Here is a 23,925-nt window from a genome sequence, read left to right as displayed (position 1 = left end):
CTTATCCGAAGTTTGATCATCGGTATCTCCATACCTAGTTCAACCTCGTTACCGATAAGTAATCTTTACTCGTACCGTGATATGAATCCCTTGTGAACCAGTCACATGCTTGCAAACTAATTAGATATCATTCTACCGAGAGGGCCCAGAGTATATCTATCCGTAATTAGGATGGACAAATCCCACTATTGATACAAGTGCCTCAACCATATACTTTCCGAACACTTAATGCCACCTTTATAACAACCCATTTACGCAGTAGTGTTTGATGCCATCAAAGCATCCATCCGGTATAGGTGATTAACATGATCTCATGATCAAAGGATTAAGTTACTATACATATAGAAGCTTGAAGCACAAAGAACTAAATGACTTGATCATATGCTACGCTTACTATGGGTGTATGTCCACCACATCATTCACCTAATGATATGACCTTGTTATTAATAACATCCAATGTTCATGATCATGAAACTATGATCATCTATTAATCAACAAGCTAGTTTAACAAGAGGCTTACTAGGGACTCTTTTATATTTATATAACACACATGTATTAATGTTTTCGGTTAATACAATTATAGCATGAGATGCAAACTATTATCATAAACACAAAGATATAATAATAACCACTTTATTATTGCCTCTTGGGCATATCTCCAACAGTCCTTGTCGTTCAGCGACGCCAAGCACGCCGCTCGCAGCCCTGGGCAGTCCTCGGGGTCATCGCTGCTGGCGATGAGCCGCTACTGTCGCTCGTACTCCGCTAGCAGCGCCGCCTTCGCCGCTTCCTCATCGTCCTGCTCCTCCTTCACCTCCGGCTTCGGGATGAGGAGGGCGCCGCCGCGCCTCTCTTGCTGCCGTCGACTGCCGCTGCCGTTGCTGCCGTGCCTCGGATTGAGGGCGTCGCCGGCTCCTCCTTCACCATGCGCTTGGGGACGGTGTAGGGCGCGAAGCGGTACGACGAGGACGGCGTCGATCGGGCCGATACTGAGGTGGAAGAGGTGGAGGAGGACGAGTACGTCCTCCTCGGCTGCCATTGCGCTGCGGGAGACAGTGGCGGTGAGGACGGCGCCTCCAACCTTAGAGCGCCGTTGTGGATGTCATCGATGACGTTCTGCAGGGTGCGCCCCGGAACGCCCCAGAATGGGACGCGCCCGTCCCTGTTCCAGCTGTTCGGCCCGCCGACGAGGCCGGTGGTGCTCTGCATCTCCATGTGGTACTGCGCCTGGAAGTACGCGATCCACCAGGAGTCGTTGCCGGTGGCCGCCCAGGTCGGATCGGCCCGCTCCTCGGCGTCTAGTGCAGACCGCCGGGCTCTGATGGCATCCCTCCAGCGCTCCGTGCCCGGCGACGGTGGCGGCGGGACGCCTATGCCGTTCACGACCTCCTCCAGCCGCCGCTGCTTGGCAGGGTGCATGTCCGGCGGGACGGGACATCCCGCGCGGTACAGCGCCCACGCCTCCTTCACGGTGAGGTTGCCACGGCCGAAGCCGTTCGCTGCGGCGATCTTGCTGGAGGACGACGACATTGCTTGGAACGGCGAGGAGAAGATCTGGAGGCGACGAGGAGAAGAATTGGGAGCGGCGAGAGATTGGGATGAACCGCAGGGCCTCTTAATGTACAGCGGTGGCAGGCGAAGCGGCAGCGGGTGGCGCGGACGGCCACGCGACCATGCACGACGAGACGCGTCCCTGCGCCGCCTGGGAAAACTGGGACGCCATTAACGTCGCTTGACCAAATGTAGGCGACGGGGTTTTAGGCAAGCCGCTGACGCATCGGTCCCGCCACGCATCGCCTCGCTTTTCGTTGTGTCCGGTGTGCCCGGAGCGTTCCCTGTGGGGTGGGGACGGGCTCGAGGCGCCGGACACACCGTATCGGGCCGCGCCGGACAAAAAACGGGTTTGGGGAACGTGGCTGGGAGGTTTTCTGTCCGCAAATTCCTTTTGGGGACGGTTTGGAGAACGCGACTGGAGATGCGCTTACCCCTCAAAAAAAATCACGAATAACATCTCTGTAAACCCCCAAAACAAAAGGCAATTGCGCAAGAAAACATTGCCTTAGCTTGGTTTCGTGATATCTAGCTCGCCGTTGTACCACTTCAGTTGCAAAAATGTTGTATCAGTGGCAACTTGACACAGAACATTTTCTATCTCTTTCTCCTAATCTCTAGCTTGAAAGCAATTATACAAGCTTCTAAGTTCTAACACTCCTCGGCAACAGCCTGCGGATGAGCGGCACGCCGTACTTGGGGATGAACTGTTGTCCCTGGAGGAAGGTGTCGACGGTGAACTCCTCCTGCGCCTCCTCGTATGTGAGATTCCTGATGCCGCCCCACTTGACGCGTTTGCCGGTATCGGCGCCAGGCCCGCGGTTGTCCACCTCCGCGTAGAAGAGTGTGTCCAAGGCAAAGCTGCTGGCGTTCCAAGGGAGCCACCCCGCCGGGTCGACGAGCGCGCCGAGCTCGCTCTGGACATAGATCGTCCGCGAGTACTCCTTCCACGGCCGCCCCAAGTACGTCCTGACTACGGCGCCTGCCTCTAGCAGGTCCGGGTGAGCCGCCACGGTGCAGTTGTGCAGCACCGTGCCCCCGGCCGACCGCCTCTTGCGCCGCCCCTGTGCCGTGACGGTGTTTTTCTGGCCGTCCATGGGCCTGCGCGCCTGGATGAGGCAGTTCTGGAGCACCGCCTGCGAGTTGCCGAAGATGAAGTCGACGGTGCCGGAGATGGTGCAGTCGCGGAAGAACTGGCGCATGGCGTGCGCGTAGAGCGTGTCCTGGAATCCGTCGAAGGCGCACCGGTGGAACACCGCCTGATCGCTCTGCACGCGCAGCGCCACGGCCTGGTGCTTCGCAGGCCCCGCCGTGTTCTCCACTTTGATGTCCCTCATGAAGAAGCCGTGCCCGATTGCCTCTGCACGCATTCAATTACATGGCGACTTGACGTGTCAAACTTCAATTCAAAATGGAACACGATGAGGAGTACTGCTAGATCGAACTCACCCATGGTGGCCGTGTCCTTGGTGGTGAGGTTCATCATGAAGTTCCTGCTGCCGGTTATGACAGTCTTGGAGGCGCCAGCGCCGATCATGGCGAGGTTGGTGACGTCACTGGGCACCGACACGTATTCCTTATAAACACCGGCCTTCACGTACATGACGTAGACCTGCGCGCTCTTGCGAGGCACCATGGCGAGCGCTTCGTTGATGGTGTTGAAGTCGCCGCTGCCGTCCGACGCCACCGTCATGTTAGGCTTCAACTCGACCACCAGGTTTGGCACTGCATTGTCTTCCTCTACCTGAAGCGTCACCGTCACGGGCAACTGGTCGAGGACGGCCAGGATGTCCTCCGTGAGCTCTATAGAACTGCCGAGCGCGGCGCTCATCTTGGACGCCGCTTCAGCGCTGTCCGTGAGCCCGTCGAGACATGTCTCCTGGAACGTGAGCGCGGCGCTGATCCAGGTTTTGAGATCGCCGACGCTGTGAACCTCTCCTTGAGGCCTTGCCAGAGTCGCCTCGAGGTCGTCAACGGCATAGCTGAGCAGCTCCCCGCAGTTGTGCAGCGCGCGCGATGTGCGTTTACTAATGTTCCGGAGGTCGTCGATGAGCGCCTTGGACTCGCTGATTGCCTCGGAGATCTTCCCCGACGTGACGTGGAAGATGGCCTCGGTGAGATCCGTCGGCGAGCGGGCATGGGCGGCCGCCTTCGACAGCTCGGCTTCGCACGTCTCTCTGTGGTCAGTGGGTTGGCAGAAGGCCTTCAGCAGCTTCTCCGACACCGGGAGCTCCGCGGCGCCGGTGCTCGAATGGTGGTTTCTCTCCGAAAACACAACGCAGACGACCACAATCACGGCCGCTAAAACTAATAGGACGGCCGACGCGCCGGCGATTATTGCACCTTTTTTGTTCATTATGTAATGATGATCGATCGATCGATCGCGTTGGTTCTTGCTTGGGTAGTTACAGGATATACAAAGCATAATTATGCATGCATGGAAAGAGACTCAATAATAGGCCGGCTGAATCAACATAGGAGGATGTATGAGCTGTGAGTTGTGATCCTCACCGTGGAGACTGAAGGAAGAAATCTCACGGCGAGAAACAATATCGTCATCACAGATATATTCTTCTCCATCTTATGGTAATATGTGCTACTCCATTTGTGATTGATTTTGTGATTTATGGTTGAGCGAACAATTTCCATTTTTATGTAGTAGTTAACAGGCACAGGCTGCCGCCAGCAATATGCGGATATATATGCCGCTGTGGAAAAAATGTTCTTTTGTTACCATGTACATACCCTTACGAATACTTGTTGGTACATGTATTTTGAGAAAAGATCTGTGCTCGCATTTTTCCTTCCCGGTTATCATGTATTTTGAGTACTTTTTTCGTTGTTCCGGAATTTGCTAATCATTCACCTGAGAATTAATTAATTCTCAGTGATCGTCCGATCTAATCGCGTTAACATTGGGTTGCTTGCGATTTTACACCGCCTGTAGTGGAAGCTCCAATACACTACTCAGTGCCGGAGCGATTTGTTCCGGCCTGAAGCACTTTCTTTATGGGCCGCTTCTAATGTGGCCTAATAACACGTATGCTTCTCTCTTTTTTTTTTTACTTTTCTTCTTTTAATTTTTTCTTTCCTTTTCCCTTTTTGTTTCTACAGTAAAAAATCATATATTAAACTTTGTTGTTATGAAATATATTTTAGAAAGTTGTGGAAAACTTCATGTAGTAAAAAATTATTTTTTCACAAGATTTAAAAATGTTAATATGAACAATCTGTTTTTTCATCAGCATTATATTCAAAAGTTATGGATTTTAATTCTTTCACGAACTTGAACCGTTTTTAACAATAAAATTTATTTCATTTGAATGGTTTTCAAATATAAAATTTGTGTTATTTGAATGATATTTCATTAAAAACATTTGTCTTATTTGAACGGTTTTGAAAAAAAAAATCTTGTCTGAAAAATTGCTATTAACATTATGTTATTTGCACAATTTTTAATAACAACACATGTATTATTTAAACAAGAAAAATGGTGATATTGTTTCCACAACATAAACATTTTTTCCATATAAAAAAGGAAAGATACAAACAAAGTAAATATAAAATAAAATTAGAAAAAAAGAAAAATTAAAAGACAAAGGAAACATAAAAATAAAACAAAGGAGGAAACAAGGTACCTCTAAATGGGCCCGATCCATCGTCAGATCGCTTCAAACGGGAGCGGATTGCTCCCACATTGAGTGGAGAATGGGTATCGCTAAAAAAAGGGAAACCTCTGGGAAGGCCCATTCGGAACGCGGGGTGCGCTGACCGCTCGACGCGTGGCAGCACGTCGATGCTTCCGCGAGAGCAGGTTCGGTGCAATCCTCCCGACGTAAGAGCATGTCTAGCAGGCCCCTTATATTTCTGCCCCGTAGCTGGCTGCTTTTTCGCCCCGTATCGAAAAGTTGGCAACGAAAGAGCCATTCCGTCTAGCAGAATCCGTATTTCGCCCCGTATTTTCAAAAATAAAAACCCCGGGAAGTTCGATTTCAATGATCATACTACGGATTTCATTGATCATACTACGGATTTCATTGATTCTACATCCGGAATGCGCGATCCTACTCGGGAGGTCGACTAGGTACGAGTCCGCCTCCGCCTCCGCCTCCCGCAACTCCGCCTCCTTCGCGGCGGCGATGGCCGCCGCCACCTCTTCCTCGACCGCCCTCTTCCTCTCGGCGTCGTCCTTCGAGAACCGCCGTAGCTCCTTCAACAAGTCGGGGCCTCCTCGTCATCGCCGGCGAGCGGAGCTCTTCTAGCGGCCGGTGCTCCCGCTGCTCCAAGCCTCCTTCGCCCGGCCGGCGGCGCTCCCGGTCGGCGCGCCACTCGTCGAACTTGAGCCCGCTCATCGGCTTCATCGGCGGATCCTCGATGAACCGGCGCCGCCCCGCGCGAAGTCGATTAGCTTTTCCCGGGACAGACGCGGCGCCGTTGTACTTGCGAGCCGCGCGACGGCTGCCGGCGGCGGATCTCTTGCATTGCCGCCGCCACGCTTCCTCGACGGTGTCCGGCGAGCGGGATCGCTCGATCCGCTCGCCGGCGAGGCCCTGCCGCGGCGGCGGGAGTCCATCCTAGCTTTTGGGGTGGAATGCGGCGCGGGGAGCGGCTAATTGCTCGCCGGAGCAGGAGGAGGAGGCGGCGGCGCGCGGCGGAGCTAGGGTTGCGAGTGAGGGTTAACCCCGACTCGCACTCGCGCCCACTATATGTACGGGGCGAAGGGGCCGATTTCTGGGCCCCATATTCCGCCGAAACGGGCGGCCCGAATACGGGGCCTGCTAGACGGCCCGAACCGCGCCTGCCCCGTATGTCGCCGGAATTTTACGGGGTGGGCGGGTTATACGGGGCCTGTTAGACATGCTCTAAGTACAGCTGCGCGTACGTGCGCCTCCGCGTCCGCTCGCATACGGCGCCTCCGGCCGAGCAACGTCAATGAATCTAGCGTGAAAAAGGATAGCACGACGGTGGTGCCAAAGAAGATGGATAAGCGTTGGTTTGTCACCTAGGTTTATCCTATCTTTCCAGATCTGTAAGATCGGTGTATACGTACTTTGTATCTCGTCTTTTATTTATCAATGAGAATCGTATTACCATGCAAAAAAAAAAAAAAAAAAGGATAGCACGTACCTCGCGAGTATGTAGCTAGCTAATCTATAGTTTTTTTTTTAGAACGAGTATAACATATGAGTATAGTTTTATACAAAATCCAACTACATCAAAGTACGAGTACAGAATACACGAGTACTGATTCATACAAAACACGAGTACAATCGTGTAGACGAGCGAGTACAGTGGCACACACGAGCGAGTACATGTACAGAAGTACAGTGACGCACACGAGCAACTACAGGTACAGTCATGCACAACACACGCGTACAGTTGAACACACAGGCGAGTACAAGTACAGTCACGCACACGAGCAGGTACAGTCGTGCACTCGAGCAGGTACAAACGCGCATACGAGCAGGTACAGTCGTGAACACAAGCAAGTACATATACAGAAGTACAGTGGCACACACGAGCAGGTACAGTCGCGCGTAAGTACAGGTACAGTCCCGCACACGGACGAGTACAGCTACCGAGTAAAGGGAAAAACTGCACCAAACACACTAAAAACAGAAGTACTTATCAGTTGAAACACGAGTACAGTTTGGTACACACCACATGTACAATCATACTACTATTGGAAGTACGAAAAAAAAGTATCTCCAAACCTATCAACATGGGATCTAGTTTCGAAGATCTCGACGCGAGGATCTCAAAAGTGAAAACGGTTCGCAATTTGGACTTACGGTTCTCAAGATATTTTATTTTGAAAAAACGAATCTAGAGAAAAAGGGAAAAACTGACACAACCCAGTTGATACGTCTCCGACGTATCGATAATTTCTTATGTTCTATGCCATATTATTGATGATACCTACATGTTTTATGCACACTTTATGTCATATTCGTGCATTTTCTGAACTAACCTATTAACAAGATGCCGAAGTGCCAGTTCCTATTTTCTGCTGTTTTTGGTTTCAGAAATCCTAGTAACGAAATATTCTCGGAATTGGACGAAACGAAGACCCAGGGGCCTATTTTGCCACCAACCTTCCAGAAGATCGAAGAGCATACGAAGTGGGGCCACGAGGCGGCGCGGCCAAGGGGGGGCCCGCGCCGCCCTATGGTGTGGGCCCCTCGTCAGGCCCCCGACTCTGCCCTTCCGCCTACTTAAAGCCTCTGTCGCGAAACCCCTGGGGCGAAAAACCACGATACGGAAAACCTTACTGAGACGCCGCCGCCGCCGATCCCATCTCGGGGGATTCTGGAGATCTCCTCCGGCACCCTGCCGGAGAGGGGATTCATCTCCCGAAGGACTCTACACCGCCATGGTTGCCTCCGGAGTGATGAGTGAGTAGTTCACCCCTGGACTATGGGTCCATGGCAGTAGCTAGATGGTTGTCTTCTCCTCATTGTGCTTCATTGTTGGATCTTGTGAGCTGCCTAACATGATCAAGATCATCTATCCGTAATACTCTATGTTGTGTTTGTCGGGATCCGATGGATAGAGAATACCATGTCATGTTAATTATCAAGTTATTACATATGTGTTGTTTATGATCTTGCATGCTCTCCGTTACTAGTAGAGGCTCTGGCCAAGTTTTTGCTTTTAACTCCAAGAGGGAGTATTTATGCTCGATAGTGGGTTCATGCCCGCATTGACACCCGGGACAAGTGATGTAAAGTTCTAAGGTTGTGTTGTGTCGTTGCCACTAGGGATAAAACATTGGCGCTATATCCGAGGATGTAGTTGTTGATTACATTACGCACCATACTTAATGCAATTGTCCGTTGCTTTGCAACTTAATACTGGAAGGGGTTCGGACGATAACCTGAAGGTGGACTTTTAGGCATAGATGCGATTGGATGGCGGTCTATGTACTTTGTCGTAATGCCCAATTAAATCTCACTATACTTATCATGCCATGTATGTGCATTGTTATGCCCTCTCTATTTGTCAATTGCCCGACCGTAATTTGTTCACCCAACATGCTTTTATCTTATGGGAGAGACACCTCTAGTGAACCGTGGACCCCGGTCCATTCTTTTAATACTGAAATACAAATCTGCTCGCAATACTTGTTTTACTATTTTCTCTCGCAAACAATCATCTTCCACACAATTCGGTTAACCCTTTGTTACAGCCTAGCCAGGTGAGATTGACAACCTCACTGTTTCGTTGGGGCAAAGTACTTTGGTTGTGTTGTGCAGGTTCCACGTTGGCGCCGGAATCTCCGGTGTTGCGCCGCACTACATCCCGCCGCCATCAACCTTCAACGTGCTTCTTGACTCCTACTGGTTCGATTAAACCTTGGTTTCTTACTGAGGGAAACTTGCCGTTGTGCGCATCACACCTTCCTCTTGGGGTTCCCAACGGACGTGTCAACCACACGCATCAAGCAAATTTCTGGCGCCGTTGCCGGGGAGATCAAGACACGCTGCAAGGGGAGTCTCCACTTCTCAATCTCTTTACTTTGTTTTTGTCTTGCTTTATTTTATTTACTACTTTGTTTGCTGCACTTATATCAAAACACAAAAAAATTAGTTGCTAGTTTTACTTTATTTACTGTCTTGTTTGCTATATCAAAAACACAAAAAAATTAGTTTACTTGCATTTACTTGATTCATCATGTTTCCTTTTAATTTTACCACAAAGAACATACCGGTAGGACAAGGGTCTATAATTGGGAGGAACAATATAGAAGAATTTTTCACCCATGTTAGTACCGTTGAAGATTTTGAAGATAGACACTTGGTAGAACTTGCTCCTACTTATGAAATTGCTGCTGCTTGCTTTAGTTCGCCTGTTGGAAACTAAATTTGTTAATCTCAATCCTATAATCCAACACATGTTTCTTACACTTGGTGATTTGGAAGAGGGGGAAAAGAAAGATTTTGTTTTAGAAACCCTTCTTAGAAAATTTGGTGGTCTAGCAAGAGAGGCTAGAAAGGTCTTTGCTAAATTTAATATGCTTGGTTCTCATACTAATTTTGTTAGTCTCCTTGAAAAAATGGACATGGATAGAATAAGGTACACTAATAATGCTAATAATGGTGGGGAGATCAAAGCACCAATACCATGTAAACTCCTAGCTATGAATGATGCACTAGAAAATAACTATGCTTGGCTTGTTCCTGAAAATTTGTTTGATGAGAGTAGCAAGCCCAAGACTAATGAAAAGGGAGACGCTGAAACTTATGTATCTAATATACTATGCATGGTTGAGAAAACTCCAAACCCCGCTGTAGGTGCATCACCCTTCGATGTTACTTGAGTTACACTTTCTACGCCTAGCTGAAAGGCGTTAAAGAAAAGCGCTTATGGGAGACAACCCATGTTTTTACTACAGTATTTTTGTTTTAAATTTGTGTCTTGGAAGTTGTTTACTACTGTAGCAACCTCTCCTTATCTTAGTTTTGAGTTTTGTTGTGCCAAGTAAAGTCTTTGATAGTAAAGTAAGTACTAGATTTAGATTACTGCGCAGTTCCAGATTTCTTTGCTGTCACGAATCTGGGTCTACCTCCCTGTAGGAAGCTCAGAAAATTAAGACAATTTACGTGCATGATCCTCAGATATGTACGCAACTTTCATTCAATTTGAGCATTTTCATTTGAGCAAGTCTGGTGGCCTAATAAAATCCATCTTTACGGACTGTTCTGTTTTGACAGATTCTGCCTTTTATTTTGCATTGCCTCTTTTGCTATGTTGGATGAATTTCTTTGATCCATTAATGTCCAGTAGCTTTATGCAATGTCCAGAAGTGTTAAGAATGATTGTGTCACCTCTGAACATGTGAATTTTTATTATGCACTAACCCTCTAATGAGTTGTTTCGAGTTTGGTGTGGAGGAAGTTTTCAAGGATCAAGAGAGGAGTATGATGCAATATGATCAAGGAGAGTGAAAGCTCTAAGCTTGGGGATGCCCCGGTGGTTCACCCTGCATATTCTAAGAAGACTCAAGCGTCTAAGCTTGGGGATGCCCAAGGCATCCCCTTCTTCATCGACAACATTATCAGGTTCCTCCCCTGAAACTATATTTTTATTCCGTCACATCTTATGTACTTTGCTTGGAGCGTCGGTTTGTTTTTGTTTTTTGTTTTGTTTGAATAAAATGGATCCTAGCATTCAATTTATGGGAGAGAGACACGCTCCGCTGTAGCATATGGACAAGTATGTCCTTAGGCTCTACTCATAGTATTCATGGCGAAGTTTCTTCTTCGTTAAATTGTTATATGGTTGGAATTGGAAAATGCTACATGTAGTAACTCTAAAATGTCTTGGATAATTTGATACTTGGCAATTGTTGTGCTCATGTTTAAGCTCTTGCATCATATACTTTGCACCCATTAATGAAGAAATACTTAGAGCTTGCTAATTTGGTTTGCATATTTAGTTTCTCTAGAGTCTAGATAACATCTAGTATTGAGTTTTGAACAACAAGGAAGACGGTATGGAGTCTTATAATGTTTACAATATGTATTTTATGTGAGTTTTGCTGTACCGTTCATCCTTGTGTTTGTTTCAAATAACCTTGCTAGCCTAAACCTTGTATCGAGAGGGAATACTTCTCATGCATCCAAAATACTTGAGCCAACCACTATGCCATTTGTGTCCACCATACCTACCTACTACATGGTATTTATCCGTCATTCCAAAGTAAATTGCTTGAGTGCTACCTTTACAAATTCCATCATTCACCTTTGCAATATATAGCTCATGGGACAAATAGCTTAAAAACTATTATGGTATTGAATATGTACTTATGCACTTTATCTCTTATTAAGTTGCTTGTTGTGCGATAACCATGCTTCTGGGGACGCCATCAATTATTCCTTGTTGAATATCATGTGAGTTGCTATGCATGTCCGTCTTGTCTGAAGTAAGAGAGATCTACCACCTTAATGGTTGGAGCATGCATATTGTTAGAGAAGAACTTTGGGCCGCTAACTAAAGCCATGATTCATGGTGGAAGTTTCAGTTTTGGACACATATCCTCAATCTCATACGAGAATAATAATTGTTGCCACATGCTTATGCATTAAAGAGGAGTCCATTATCTGTTGTCCATGTTGTCCCGGTATGGATGTCTAAGTTGAGAATAATCAAAAGCGAGAAATCCAAAATGCGAGCTTTCTCCTTAGACCTTTGTACAGGCGGCATGGAGGTACCCCATTGTGACACTTGGTTAAAACATGTGCATTGCAAAGATCCGGTAGTCCAAGCTAATTAGGACAAGGTGCGGGCACTATTAGTATACTATGCATGAGGCTTGCAACTTGTAAGATATAATTTACATAACTCATATGCTTTATTACTACCGTTGACAAAATTGTTTCATGTTTTCAAAATAAAAGCTCTAGCACAAATATAGCAATCGATGCTTTCCTCTTTGAAGGACCATTCTTTTTACTTTTATGTTGAGTCAGTTCACCTATCTCTCTCCACCTCAAGAAGCAAACACTTGTGTGAACTGTGCATTGATTCCTACATACTTGCATATTGCACTTGTTATATTACTCTATGTTGACAATTATCCATGAGATATACATGTTACAAGTTGAAAGCAACCGCTGAAACTTAATCTTCCTTTGTGTTGTTTCAATACCTTTACTTTGATTTATTGCTTTATGAGTTAACTCTTATGCAAGACTTATTGATGCTTGTCTTGAAGTACTATTCATGAAAAGTCTTTGCTTTATGATTCACTTGTTTACTCATGTCATTACCATTGTTTTGATCGCTGCATTCACTACATATGTTTACAAATAGTATGATCAAGGTTATGATGGCATATCACTTCGGAAATTATCTTTGTTATCGTTTTACCTGCTCGGGACGAGCGAGAACTAAGCTTAGGGATGCTTGATACGTCTCCGACGTATCGATAATTTCTTATGTTCTATGCCATATTATTGATGATACCTACATGTTTTATGCACACTTTATGTCATATTCGTGCATTTTCCGGAACTAACCTATTAACAAGATGCCGAAGTGCCGCTTCTCGTTTTCTGCTGTTTTTGGTTTCGGAAATCCTAGTAACGAAATATTCTCGGAATTGGACGAAACGAAGACCCGAGGGCCTATTTTGCCACGAACCTTCCAGAAGACCGAAGAGCATACGAAGTGGGGCCACGAGGTGGCGACACCACAAGGCGGCGCGGCCAAGGGGGGGCCCGCGCCGCCCTATGGTGTGGGGCCCTCGTCAGGTCCCCGACTCTGCCCTTCCGCCTACTTAAAGCCTCCGTCGCGAAACCCCTGGGGCGAAAAACCACGATACGGAAAACCTTGCGAGACGCCGCCGCCGCCGATCCCATCTCGGGGATTACGGAGATCTCCTCCGGCACCTGCCGGAGAGGGGATTCATCTCCCGGGAGGACTCTACACCGCCATGGTCGCCTCCGGAGTGATGAGTGAGTAGTTCACCCCTGGACTATGGGTCCATAGCAGATAGCTAGATGGTTGTCTTCTCCTCATTGTGCTTCATTGTTGGATCTTGTGAGCTGCCTAACATGATCAAGATCATCTATCCGTAATACTCTATGTTGTGTTTGTCGGGATCCGATGGATAGAGAATACCATGTCATGTTAATTATCAAGTTATTACATATGTGTTGTTTATGATCTTGCATGCTCTCCGTTACTAGTAGAGGCTCGGCCAAGTTTTTGCTTTTAACTCCAAGAGGGAGTATTTATGCTCGATAGTGGGTTCATGCCCGCATTGACACCTGGGACGGTGACGAAAGTTCTAAGGTTGTGTTGTGCTGTTGCCACTAGGGATAAAACATTGGCGCTATGTCCGAGGATGTAGTTGTTGATTACATTACGCACCATACTTAATGCAATTGTCCGTTGCTTTGCAACTTAATACTTGGAAGGGGTTCGGACGATAACCCGAAGGTGGACTTTTTAGGCATAGATGCGAGTTGGATGGCGGTCTATGTACTTTGTCGTAATGCCCAATTAAATCTCACTATACTTATCATGTTATGTATGTGCATTGTTATGCCCTCTCTATTTGTCAATTGCCCGACCGTAATTTGTTCACCCAACATGCTTTTATCTTATGGGAGAGACACCTCTAGTGAACTGTGGACCCCGGTCCATTCTTTTAATACCGAAATACAAATCTGCTGCAATACTTGTTTCTATCGTTTTCTCTGCAAACAATCATCTTCCACACAATTCGGTTAACCCTTTGTTACAGCAAGCCGGTGAGATTGACAACCTCATCTGTTTCGTTGGGGCAAAGTACTTTGGTTGTGTTGTGCGGGTTCCACGTTGGCGCCGGAATCTCGCGGTGTTGCGCCGCACTACATCCCGCCGCCATCAACCTTCAACGTGCTTCTTGACTCCTACTGGTTCGATTAAACCTTGGTTTCTTACTGAGGGAAACTTGCCGCTGTGCGCATCACACCTTCCTCTTGGGGTTCCCAACGGACATGTCAACCACACGCATCACCAGTCTTCTCTCTCCTCCCCCATCCCCACCTTGCTTCCCCCTTGCGACACGTGGCGAGCAGGGAGACCACTTCCCATGGATTTTCTGGCACCACAGCGCGCCACTTGTCGCGTGCGGAGCGAGTTGTTCTCCCTTCGCGAAGGTCGGCCTTTTTCTAGAGTTTTCGATTGCCTGTGTGATTGGTTTTTTTGAATGGCTCCGTTTCTTTTGTTTTGCGTTGTATGAACATGGGCTTCTTTTACGTGGGGAGATGAACTGGCTTATGCTTTGTTTAGGTCAGGGCATCTCCAGCGGCACGACGCATTTTAATGTCTGCCACCGTCCGTTTGCGTCGCGCTGTGGACACTAAAATGATCATTTTTATCCGCGCGTCCGTTTGCGTCTGGGGTCTGCTCCAGCGGGGCGACGCATTATTTTTTTTCTTTCTTTTTTTTCCCTCTTCTCCATTAATTAAACATAGTTTCAAATAGTACATTTTGAAACATGATTTTACACAAACTAACACATAGTTTGGAACATGGTTTACACAAACTAACACATAGTTTGAATCATGGTCAACACAAATATATTTTTTTAAAAAAAAGAAGCCAGTTGTGTTGATTTCCGTATGTTCGCTGCCAAGAAAAAACATTCGAGGGCACACCCAATCACCCAAACTGGAAAATCCAGCGGGAGGAGATGGTGCCCTTGTTGGTTCTACCGATGAGGCGAACATCCAGAAACCTCGACTACTGGCTTCATCTGGCCCGTAGCCAGATTCGCTGCAAAGAAAGAACACTCGACGTTCTAACTATCGGTGTTGGCGCCGGAGTCGTCGGTGTGGTAGTTCCTCGCGGGCTTGGTTGGGTCGCAGGAACACCTAGGCGGCGCTACGGTCGAACTTTGTGGCGGCTAGGGTTTATTTGGAGGAGTGGATGAGGAAGAAGAACGCGCGCCTCCTTTATATAGGCCGGCGGTCGCTGCAAGGCGGGCCCGACGAAACGTCCGTCAGACGCGAGCGGACGTTTTCGGACGTCCGCAAAGACGCATCCGAGGCGCATATTTGGGCCAGGTTTGCGTCTCCGTGGACGGCCCGGTCACTTTGCGTCGCCTCGCTGGAAGTGGTGTCAGACGCATTTTCGGTCACGGTGGACGAAAACGGTCGCTGAGCGTCCGTTTGCGTCGCGCCGCTGGAGATGCCCTCACCCATAGTATTGTATGGTGAAGGCTTGTTGTCCTTTCTACAACAGATGGAGACATCTAGCATACTTGAGGATTTAGTGGTGGCCAATTCTGCACCTCTCGTGGGCTTCTTTTACACGGGGAGATGAACTGGCTTGTGCTTTATTTAGGTCACCTATATCTATAGAGTTGTATGGTAAAGGCTTGTTGTGTTTTCTCCAATAGATGGAGACATCGAGCAAACTTGAGGATTTAGTGACGGCAAATTCTGCACCCCTCATTAATCATACTCCCTCCGGTAGAAAATAAGTGTCGGACGGTTAATAAACATGCATTTTTACAGATAACCCCTTCTGAAATCAGAAAACTATGGATCGTCGTATCCAGGTGACCGGCTGACCATTGCCGGCTGATACGTCTCAAACGTATCTATAATTTCTTATGTTCCATGCTAGTTTTATGACAATATCTACATGTTTTATCCATACTTTATATCATTTTGATGTATTTTCCGGTACTAACCTATTAACAAGATGCCGAAGCGCCAGTTCCTGTTTTCTGCTGTTTTTGGTTTCAGAAATCCTACACAGAAAATATTCTCGGAATTGGACGAAACAAAAGCCAAACCTCCTATTTTTCCGAGGGACACACGGAGCCGGAAAGGCAAACCAGGGGGAGGCCCAGGGCCTCCACACCATAGGTTGGCGCGGCCAAGAGGGGGGCGCACCGCCATATGGGGTGGGCCCCTCAGGCACCCCCTCGCGCCGCCCTTTCGTCTATATATTCCTTCCGTCGCGAAAACCCTAAAATAAGAAGTCATATTCCACGAAGAGTTTCGTAGCCGCTACCATCGCGAAGACAAGTTTCGGGGGACAGAAGTCTCTGTTCCGGCACGCCGCCGGGACGGGGAATTGCCCCCGGAGTCATCTCCATCGACACCACCGCCATCTTCATCGTCGTTGCTGTCTCCCACGATGAGGAGGGAGTAGTTCTCCCCCGAGGCTGAGGTCTCTACCGGTAGCTATGTGGTTCATCTCTCTCTCCCATGGTGTAATCTTTATGTGATCATGAGCTTTGTATCACTATTAATCTATGTGCTACTCTAGTGATGTTATTAAAGTAGTCTATTCCTCCTCCATGATGTAAAGTGGACAGCGTGTGCATCATGTAGTACTTGGCGTAGGCTATGATTGTAATCTCTTGTGGATTATGAAGTTAACTATTACTATGATAGTATTGATGTGATCTATTTCCCCTTTCAAAGCTATTGTTGACAGTATGTATGCTATGTTAGTACTCGGTCTAAATTGCAATGGTATTATCTTGGATTATGATTTGATGAGGATATCCCTATGCGTGGTGTTTGTTAAGTACTTGATGAACTTTGAGTGGAGCTTTTGTAGCCGCTACGTGATGATTAGTGATTCCAATAGGAGAGTAATTCAGAGTAGCACAAGTGAAGAGAAGTTATTTAATTGTCCAATTATGTAGCACCCTACCTTTTAATAAAGGCAAGATACCTGTGTATAGTGCTATTCCCGGGATCACTGATAGCACACACATTACAAAATATAGTAATCATTGCAAAAGTATCAAATTACTACATCGTTGATCCAGAGGGTACAATAAAACCTTACAAATTGCATAGTCACATGGACTAGCTCAGAATAAACACAGCGGAAAGTAAATCAGCAATGAGCCTTCATCATCTTCATGTGCCACAGGCAGTCATGTTGGAATGTAGACTCGAGATCCTACCACGTACTTCTCCTCAGAAAATCCTGCACGTTTGAATATGCAGCCCCACGAATGGAGGTCAGTACAATGATGTACTGGCAAATGACACTTATATGGTGGCAGTTTTGGGCATGACTATCTACATGATATTTGGCTAGTGGAGTTTAGGCAAATTTGCATAAAGCCAATTTTATCCTACATTTATTTCAAAACAAAACATTTTACAAACCCATAATGATGTCATAAACAATATCATGGTTACATCTCCCATGTACTATCCGACAGTTGCTACTCAAATTTTAAACTCATTCAGAAAAGGTGATGAGATTCTTCCGTACATTCCCTGCCTAGAAAGCTCAAATTGTCCATAACCGGGGACACGGCTAAGATCTTAGGTTTACTCTGAGAGGTTGTGCACTTTCACCTTACGACCCACCCTTCCCAAGAGAAGAATGAGACAAGATCTTTCAGAAGAAGGTTTCAACCATAACCAGCTAGACCCGTTCCCGTTTGGCCGTCACCACATCATCATGTCTAGCAACAAGTTGGACCTCACAACTTACTTAATCCCGGCAGAGCCCATAATACCATAAGGCTGCACTGGAAGCTAACTAAAACATGGACGACATATTAATCTCTTTAATCCTGAGTGGCCATCCACAAGTGCACCCTCAGGCGATGACAACCACAATGTGGCCCTGAGTAGCCACTCAACATTTGCGCACTCTCAGGGATTCATCACTTTAGTCCCTAGGGCGCGTGAGCCTGAGCAGCCGCCCACCAATCAACCAATCCACCCAGGTGATTCATTAAGGTTGTTAATTTTAATTCTCAATACTCACAATCCAAATTGATCAAAACAACAGTGGCACTTTTTTATTGCTAGGCAAACTAAAATCCTAGCAAGGGTTCATGGTAGCTACACACTACTGGGATTGATAAGCATAGCATAACTTTCGAAATCAAAATCCTACCATGCATACTAGTTTGAAAAACACTAATGCATATATAAAAATAAGTAGGATTTGAATGTCACTTGCCTTTTTGGTAGTCGAAGCGCGTTCACTTCTCTTAATCAAAAAACGTGCCTCTCCGTACAACTATAACATAGAATATAGCACAACATAAACAAATCATTCAACAACAACATCATAATCAAACAAGACAACAATCGAAAATCTCTCTATGGTACTAAGGTGTGGCATGAGGTTTGGCTTGCAAGATATGAGTTGGAGATATTGAACGGATGGGTCAAATACCTGGAAAGAACATGATTATCTAAGTTCAGTACTTAGAAGAAAATGATTGATAAGAACCTATGGTCAAATGTTGTTTGCTACTCAAGAATGGGTAAAAGGAATGATCCATGTGATAAAATCACACGAGTCTCAAAGGGCGCAGCTCAAAACATTATTTAGTAAAGTGTGACAACACTTACTAAGATAATATGAGTTACACATAGGCTTGGATATAAACTAATGATATATGAAATTACTCAAATTACTCATTTGTAAGTTGAATAGTTTTAAATTAGTTAAAGGATTGAATGAAAAACAATTTGTATAGACACGATATTGGTTCATGGTAATGTGTCTAGTGGTATTGGTGTGTGGATGTGATCATAAGTTTCATCTTCACAAAAGCATCATGTTGAGAAAGGCTTATAGAAATCGATAATGGATACATACTCAAATTCTCATAATTGAATTTGAATATTTGCAAAGTGATTCAAATATTTTGGACGGCGGTGCTATTGGATGAAGTACTTGTGAAGCAAGGCTCATGCAATTGACATAGTGTGACAACACTTATCAGAGTAGCACGAGGTCACACATAGCATTGGATATGAACTAATGATATATTAAACTATTCAAATAACTCATTTGAAATTCGAATAGTTCGAACTAAGTGGAAGGATTGAATGGCATGATGGTGTATAGGCATGAATGATATCGGGATTTGGTTCGCGGTGCCTAATGGATAACAAAGATTCATCACATGTGATATGAAGTAGAGTATCTCCACCCTACTAAAGCAAGGTAAAATCTAAACTAGGACATGTCACACTTTACTCAAATAACTCAGTTGTTATTGAATAATATGAACTAGACAACCAGGGCTAAGTTATGCATCATCTGTGAACATGATAAAGAATTATAACTGGTCCTAGAAGATGGGTATGATCATAAGGATCATTTTTCCTAAAGGAACTATATCGAAACCAGTTATCGGACTACACTTTTCGTGAAAAGTTATTAGAAAAAGTTTTCCGCATGGAAGAACTTTCTACACGGAAGTTGTAGAGAATTCCATTACAAGCGTATCGCCAAAAAAATCTCCCGGAAAAAGATTATAGAATTTATTTATAGACAATGTTGCGGATCAAAGGGATACCGCGGAAATAAAGTGGGCGAAACTGCCTCACAATATGTCTAAGATGATCTACGTGATTTGCCGATTCCGACGATATAGGGTTTGTCGAAATCCAACGTGTAGAACTTAAGATATGGATTTTACAAAACTAGACATAAGCTGTTACAATTCTAATGGTGTATGAAAAGTTGTCCGAACAAGTTGCTCGGATTGGAAAACTTCTACATTAAAGTTGTAGAGGATCTAATTACAAACTTAACGGAGGAACCACTATTCTAAACGGAGATGTAGATCTAAGGAAATAAAATTGCGAAGTTACTAAAGACAATCTACGTAAAAAGAGCGGAAATAGGACTATTACCGGGCGACGATGCGTCGAGTCATTTTTCAAAATAACGTTGCGGATGTTGCGTCACAAGTGTGCGTCGCGAAACAGCAGCGTCGCGCGCGAGGAAAAAGCGCGTGTGCTCCGCGGGGGAGAAAGGGAGGCGCCGGGCGTTGGTGTTATGCCTTCTGGGAGGCTATTAAAGCACTATTTATAGCGAAAAGTGTATTTGGCACATGAGCACCAGTGCTCCTGATTTCTAAAAATCATATTTTTTGGATTTCAAAAATTATGAAATTAAATACCCACATACATACAAACAAATTTCTGACAAATATATACCTCTATACGTAGCCACAAATTTGTTTTTTTCCTGTAGGTCAAAATACAATCTAATTTTTATCGAAACTTTGCATGAATAATCAGAACATGTGTATGTATTTATGGAATAAATGTGATGATTTTTTGGAACACAAAAATACAGTTTTTAAATATTTTAAAAAGTGAGAGCACTAGTACTCATGTGCACCAAATTTGCTTCCTATTTGTAGGCTGTAGGTTGAAACAATTTTGCGTCAATAGGCGATGTGGGACTAAAAATCGAGGGAGATGGCGGCAGCTGATGCGCTGACCGCGTGCGTGCGGCCTGGGCACGAGGGCGCGCGGGAGCTGGGCCAGGCGGCCGGGTGGGCCGCAGCTTGGGCGAGGCTGCGCTGCGTGCCGCGCGCGGGCGGCGAGCGGGCTAGGGGCGGGGAGATGGGCCGGGGCAACTGCTGGGCCGCAAGGCGTGGCTGCGTTCTCTTTTTTTTTTGTTTTCCAGAAATTGAAAATACACTTTGAGGCTTCAAAAGAAATCAGAAAAATGCAAATAAGGTACCGTTGGATTCGTTATGAAAAATCCTTTAATATGAGATCAAATTTGGAACAAAAATATAAACTTTATAAAACCAAAATTTGACATACATGTCTATGTGGCTATAGTGCCTTTTTAGGGTTTAATGTTTTTCTCAAATAAAATATTTTTATAAGTTTCAAAACCTCCGAACAAAATAGACTATTGTTGGAAAATCTTTTGAAAACCAAGTTTTATGAAAACACTATATTTTGCAAAAAAAAACCTTTTATTATCCCTTTGTGAAATTAAAATAATTATTATATACATTTGGCCTATATGTTTAATTTTGAAAATACTTGAAACCAAAATTATTTGAAAACCAATAGTTTGGAAAATACGTTTAAATAACTCCAAAAAGTTTTAATTCTTTGTGGATTTTCAATCAAGTTCAAACAATCAAGCATTAAATTTATTTTTATTTTACATTCCAAAATTTTGAAAATTTCGGGATGTGACAAACTACCACCCTTAAAAGAAATCTCGTCCTCGAGATTTGAGAAAGGCTAGAAAGAAAGGGTTTGCTTTTAGGTCTTCTAATAGGTTCAAACTCACTATTGCTTCTTTTTCGAATATCTCCAAGGGAATTTCGGAAGTTAACAGTGGGCTTCGAAAACGTTACACTGAACTATATGTGGTCATACCATCAACTGTATCGATTCATACGATGGTATTCATCTCATGGGTATTCTATTATACTTGAGTATACTCAGGGGGGACTCCTTGTGGTACCTTCTCCAAATACTATCTCATGCAACATCTGGTGTAAATCCAAAATCCAAGGGTACGGCTTCTACCACCCTTAAAAGAAACTTTTGTAGGTAGTCCTAGGTCTTGTTTAGGCTAAGCTCTTCTTAGATATGACTTGGCACATCCGAGGATATGACTTGACAACATGTCATATTTCGAAACATCTATGGCTTAGGGCTTCTGAGTTAAAATCGAATAGAAGGATGTTTATTCACATATAGTAAACACATATCTCTCCAAGGTGAGTCGAATAGGTTTCCTTCATGGTAGGGCTTCTAATCCAAACGGTTGGTTGGACTAATTTTGATACTGATGGGTCACTCATTGGGTCTATCAGGAGACCAAGATGTGTAAACTTCATGTAATCCTTCATCTTTTCCTTCTTGGTGTCTTCGACAACTTTCCACCACTCTTCATCAAGTGGCTAGATCTTCAAACTAAACGTAGTCCTACGCTTGGCAGCACTTGCCTACTATAAGGGTATAATATTTATCCACCCTAGGGTTTAGGCTTATTCGCCGACATCTCTTTTGGAGGTATGTCTCTCTAGATTCGCAAAGTCAATATTACGAAAGCGAATGATAAGAGTAGTAAGAATGGTGATCATTCCATCCTGCACCCAAATCATTACTCTGTATTTGATTTATTGAATCTCGTATTCTAACACTTGGTCAATCTCACGAGTTTGATAAAAACTTCCATGGAAAATTGAATCAACGTTTCAATCCCCATTGTGAACTGTTTTGAAAACATTTCTATTGATCCCTAGCTAGGGTTTTGCATATCTCACGCTCTATGCTTTTTCATCTTGATAGGAAACATCAAGATTGGTTTCACTAATGTTGTCTTCCTGGCGAGTTGCCGAGAAACATTCTCTGGGTTGGGTATAGATGAGAATAGATAGAAGGATTCTAAAGAAGATTCCTACGCAACACCGCAGATCATAGCAATTCAGCAAACAACAATCATCTAACAAGCATCAAGAAACATGGTTAAACACAAACACACTAGTATGGTCATACCTCAATTTGGTATGATCAATAACTTTTTTACTTTATCGTTGGTTCGTTATAAGAGAACTAATGGTGATCTAGTCTATTTCTATATTGGATGCATCAAGTTTCTATTCTACTCCTTCGGTGTATCTTCGTGTGTTGTGCAGTCTGCATCGAAGTCTTCCTTCAATTTCTTCGTTGGTCTCCCATGAAACACTTCTTGCAGAGTCGAAGAATTTCACATGAAGCAGCAGTCCCTCACTTCGGGCACAAGGTCATCGTCGGTCCTTGTTGATAGTTTTGATAAGGTGGTCATCTAAAGTGAGAGGAAAACAATTTTGAAGATGATATAGATGAGAATACAAGAGGTTCACAAAGCAAACATCTTTTTAATTGAAATAGGATTAGAAAAAAAATTCATCCTAGGGTCTTCCTATTTCTAATCCAAACCTAGGGTCTTGATTCTACAGGCAACACTATGCTCTGATACCATTCTATAGCACCCTACCTTTTAATAAAGGCAAGATACCTGTGTATAGTGCTATTCCCGGGATCACTGATAGCACACACATTACAAATTATAGTAATCATTGCAAAAGTATCAAATTACTACATCGTTGATCCAGAGGGTACAATAAAACCTTACAAATTGCATAGTCACATGGACTAGCTCATAATAAACACAGCGGAAAGTAAATCAGCAATGAGCCTTCATCATCTTCATGTGCCACAGGCAGTCATGTTGGAATGTAGACTCGAGATCGTACTACGTACTTCTCCTCAGAAAATCCTGCACGTTTGAATATGCAGCCCCACGAATGGAGGTCAGTACAATGATGTACTGGCAAATAACACTTATATGGTGGCAGTTTTGGGCATGACTATCTACATGATATTTGGCTAGTGGAGTTTAAGCAAATTTGCATAAAGCCAATTTTATCCTACATTTATTTCAAAACAAAACATTTTACAACCCCATAATGATGTCATAAACAGTATCATGGTTACATCTCCCATGTACTATCCGACAGTTGCTACTCAAATTTTAAACTCATTCAGAAAAGGTGATGAGATTCTTCCGTACATTCCCTGCCTAGAAAGCTCAAATTGTCCATAACCGGGGACACGGCTAAGATCTTAGGTTTACTCTCGAGAGGTTGTGCACTTTCACCTTACGACCCACCCTTCCCAAGAGAAGAATGAGACAAGATCTTTCAGAAGAAGGTTTCAACCATAACCAGCTAGACCCGTTCCCGTTTGGCCGTCACCACATCATCATGTCTAGCAACAAGTTGGACCTCACAACTTACTTAATCCCGGCAGAGCCCATAATACCATAAGGCTGCACTGGAAGCTAACTAAAACATGGATAACATATTAATCTCTTTAATCCTGAGTGGCCATCCACAAGTGCACCCTCAGGCGATGACAACCACAATGTGGCCCTGAGTAGCCACTCAACATTTGTGCACTCTCAGGGATTCATCACTTTGGTCCCTAGGGCGCGTGAGCCTGAGCAGCCGCCCACCAATCAACCAATCCACCCAGGTGATTCATTAAGGTTGTTAATTTTAATTCTCAATACTCACAATCCAAATTGATCAAAACAACAGTGGCACTTTTTTATTGCTAG

At 44.8% G+C, this 23,925-nt stretch overlaps 1 protein-coding gene across 1 annotated transcript; it reads right to left on the bottom strand.

Moving 5' to 3' along the window:
- Positions 1-2,195: 2,195 nt before the first annotated feature.
- Positions 2,196-3,907, bottom strand: LOC124697176 (pectinesterase-like). The gene is made up of 2 exons (XM_047229805.1): positions 3,001-3,907; positions 2,196-2,911 (listed from the first exon to the last, which is right to left on the bottom strand). Exons 1-2 carry the CDS (start codon positions 3,905-3,907, stop codon positions 2,196-2,198), a joined length of 1,623 nt encoding a protein of 540 aa, XP_047085761.1.
- Between the last annotated feature and the right edge of the window lie 20,018 nt (positions 3,908-23,925).

The sequence above is a fragment of the Lolium rigidum genome, chromosome 3 (assembly GCF_022539505.1).
Source record: "Lolium rigidum isolate FL_2022 chromosome 3, APGP_CSIRO_Lrig_0.1, whole genome shotgun sequence".
Taxonomy (NCBI): domain Eukaryota; kingdom Viridiplantae; phylum Streptophyta; class Magnoliopsida; order Poales; family Poaceae; genus Lolium; species Lolium rigidum.
Note: the sequence above shows the minus strand (reverse complement) of the source record. Positions and strands in the feature narration are given on the sequence as shown.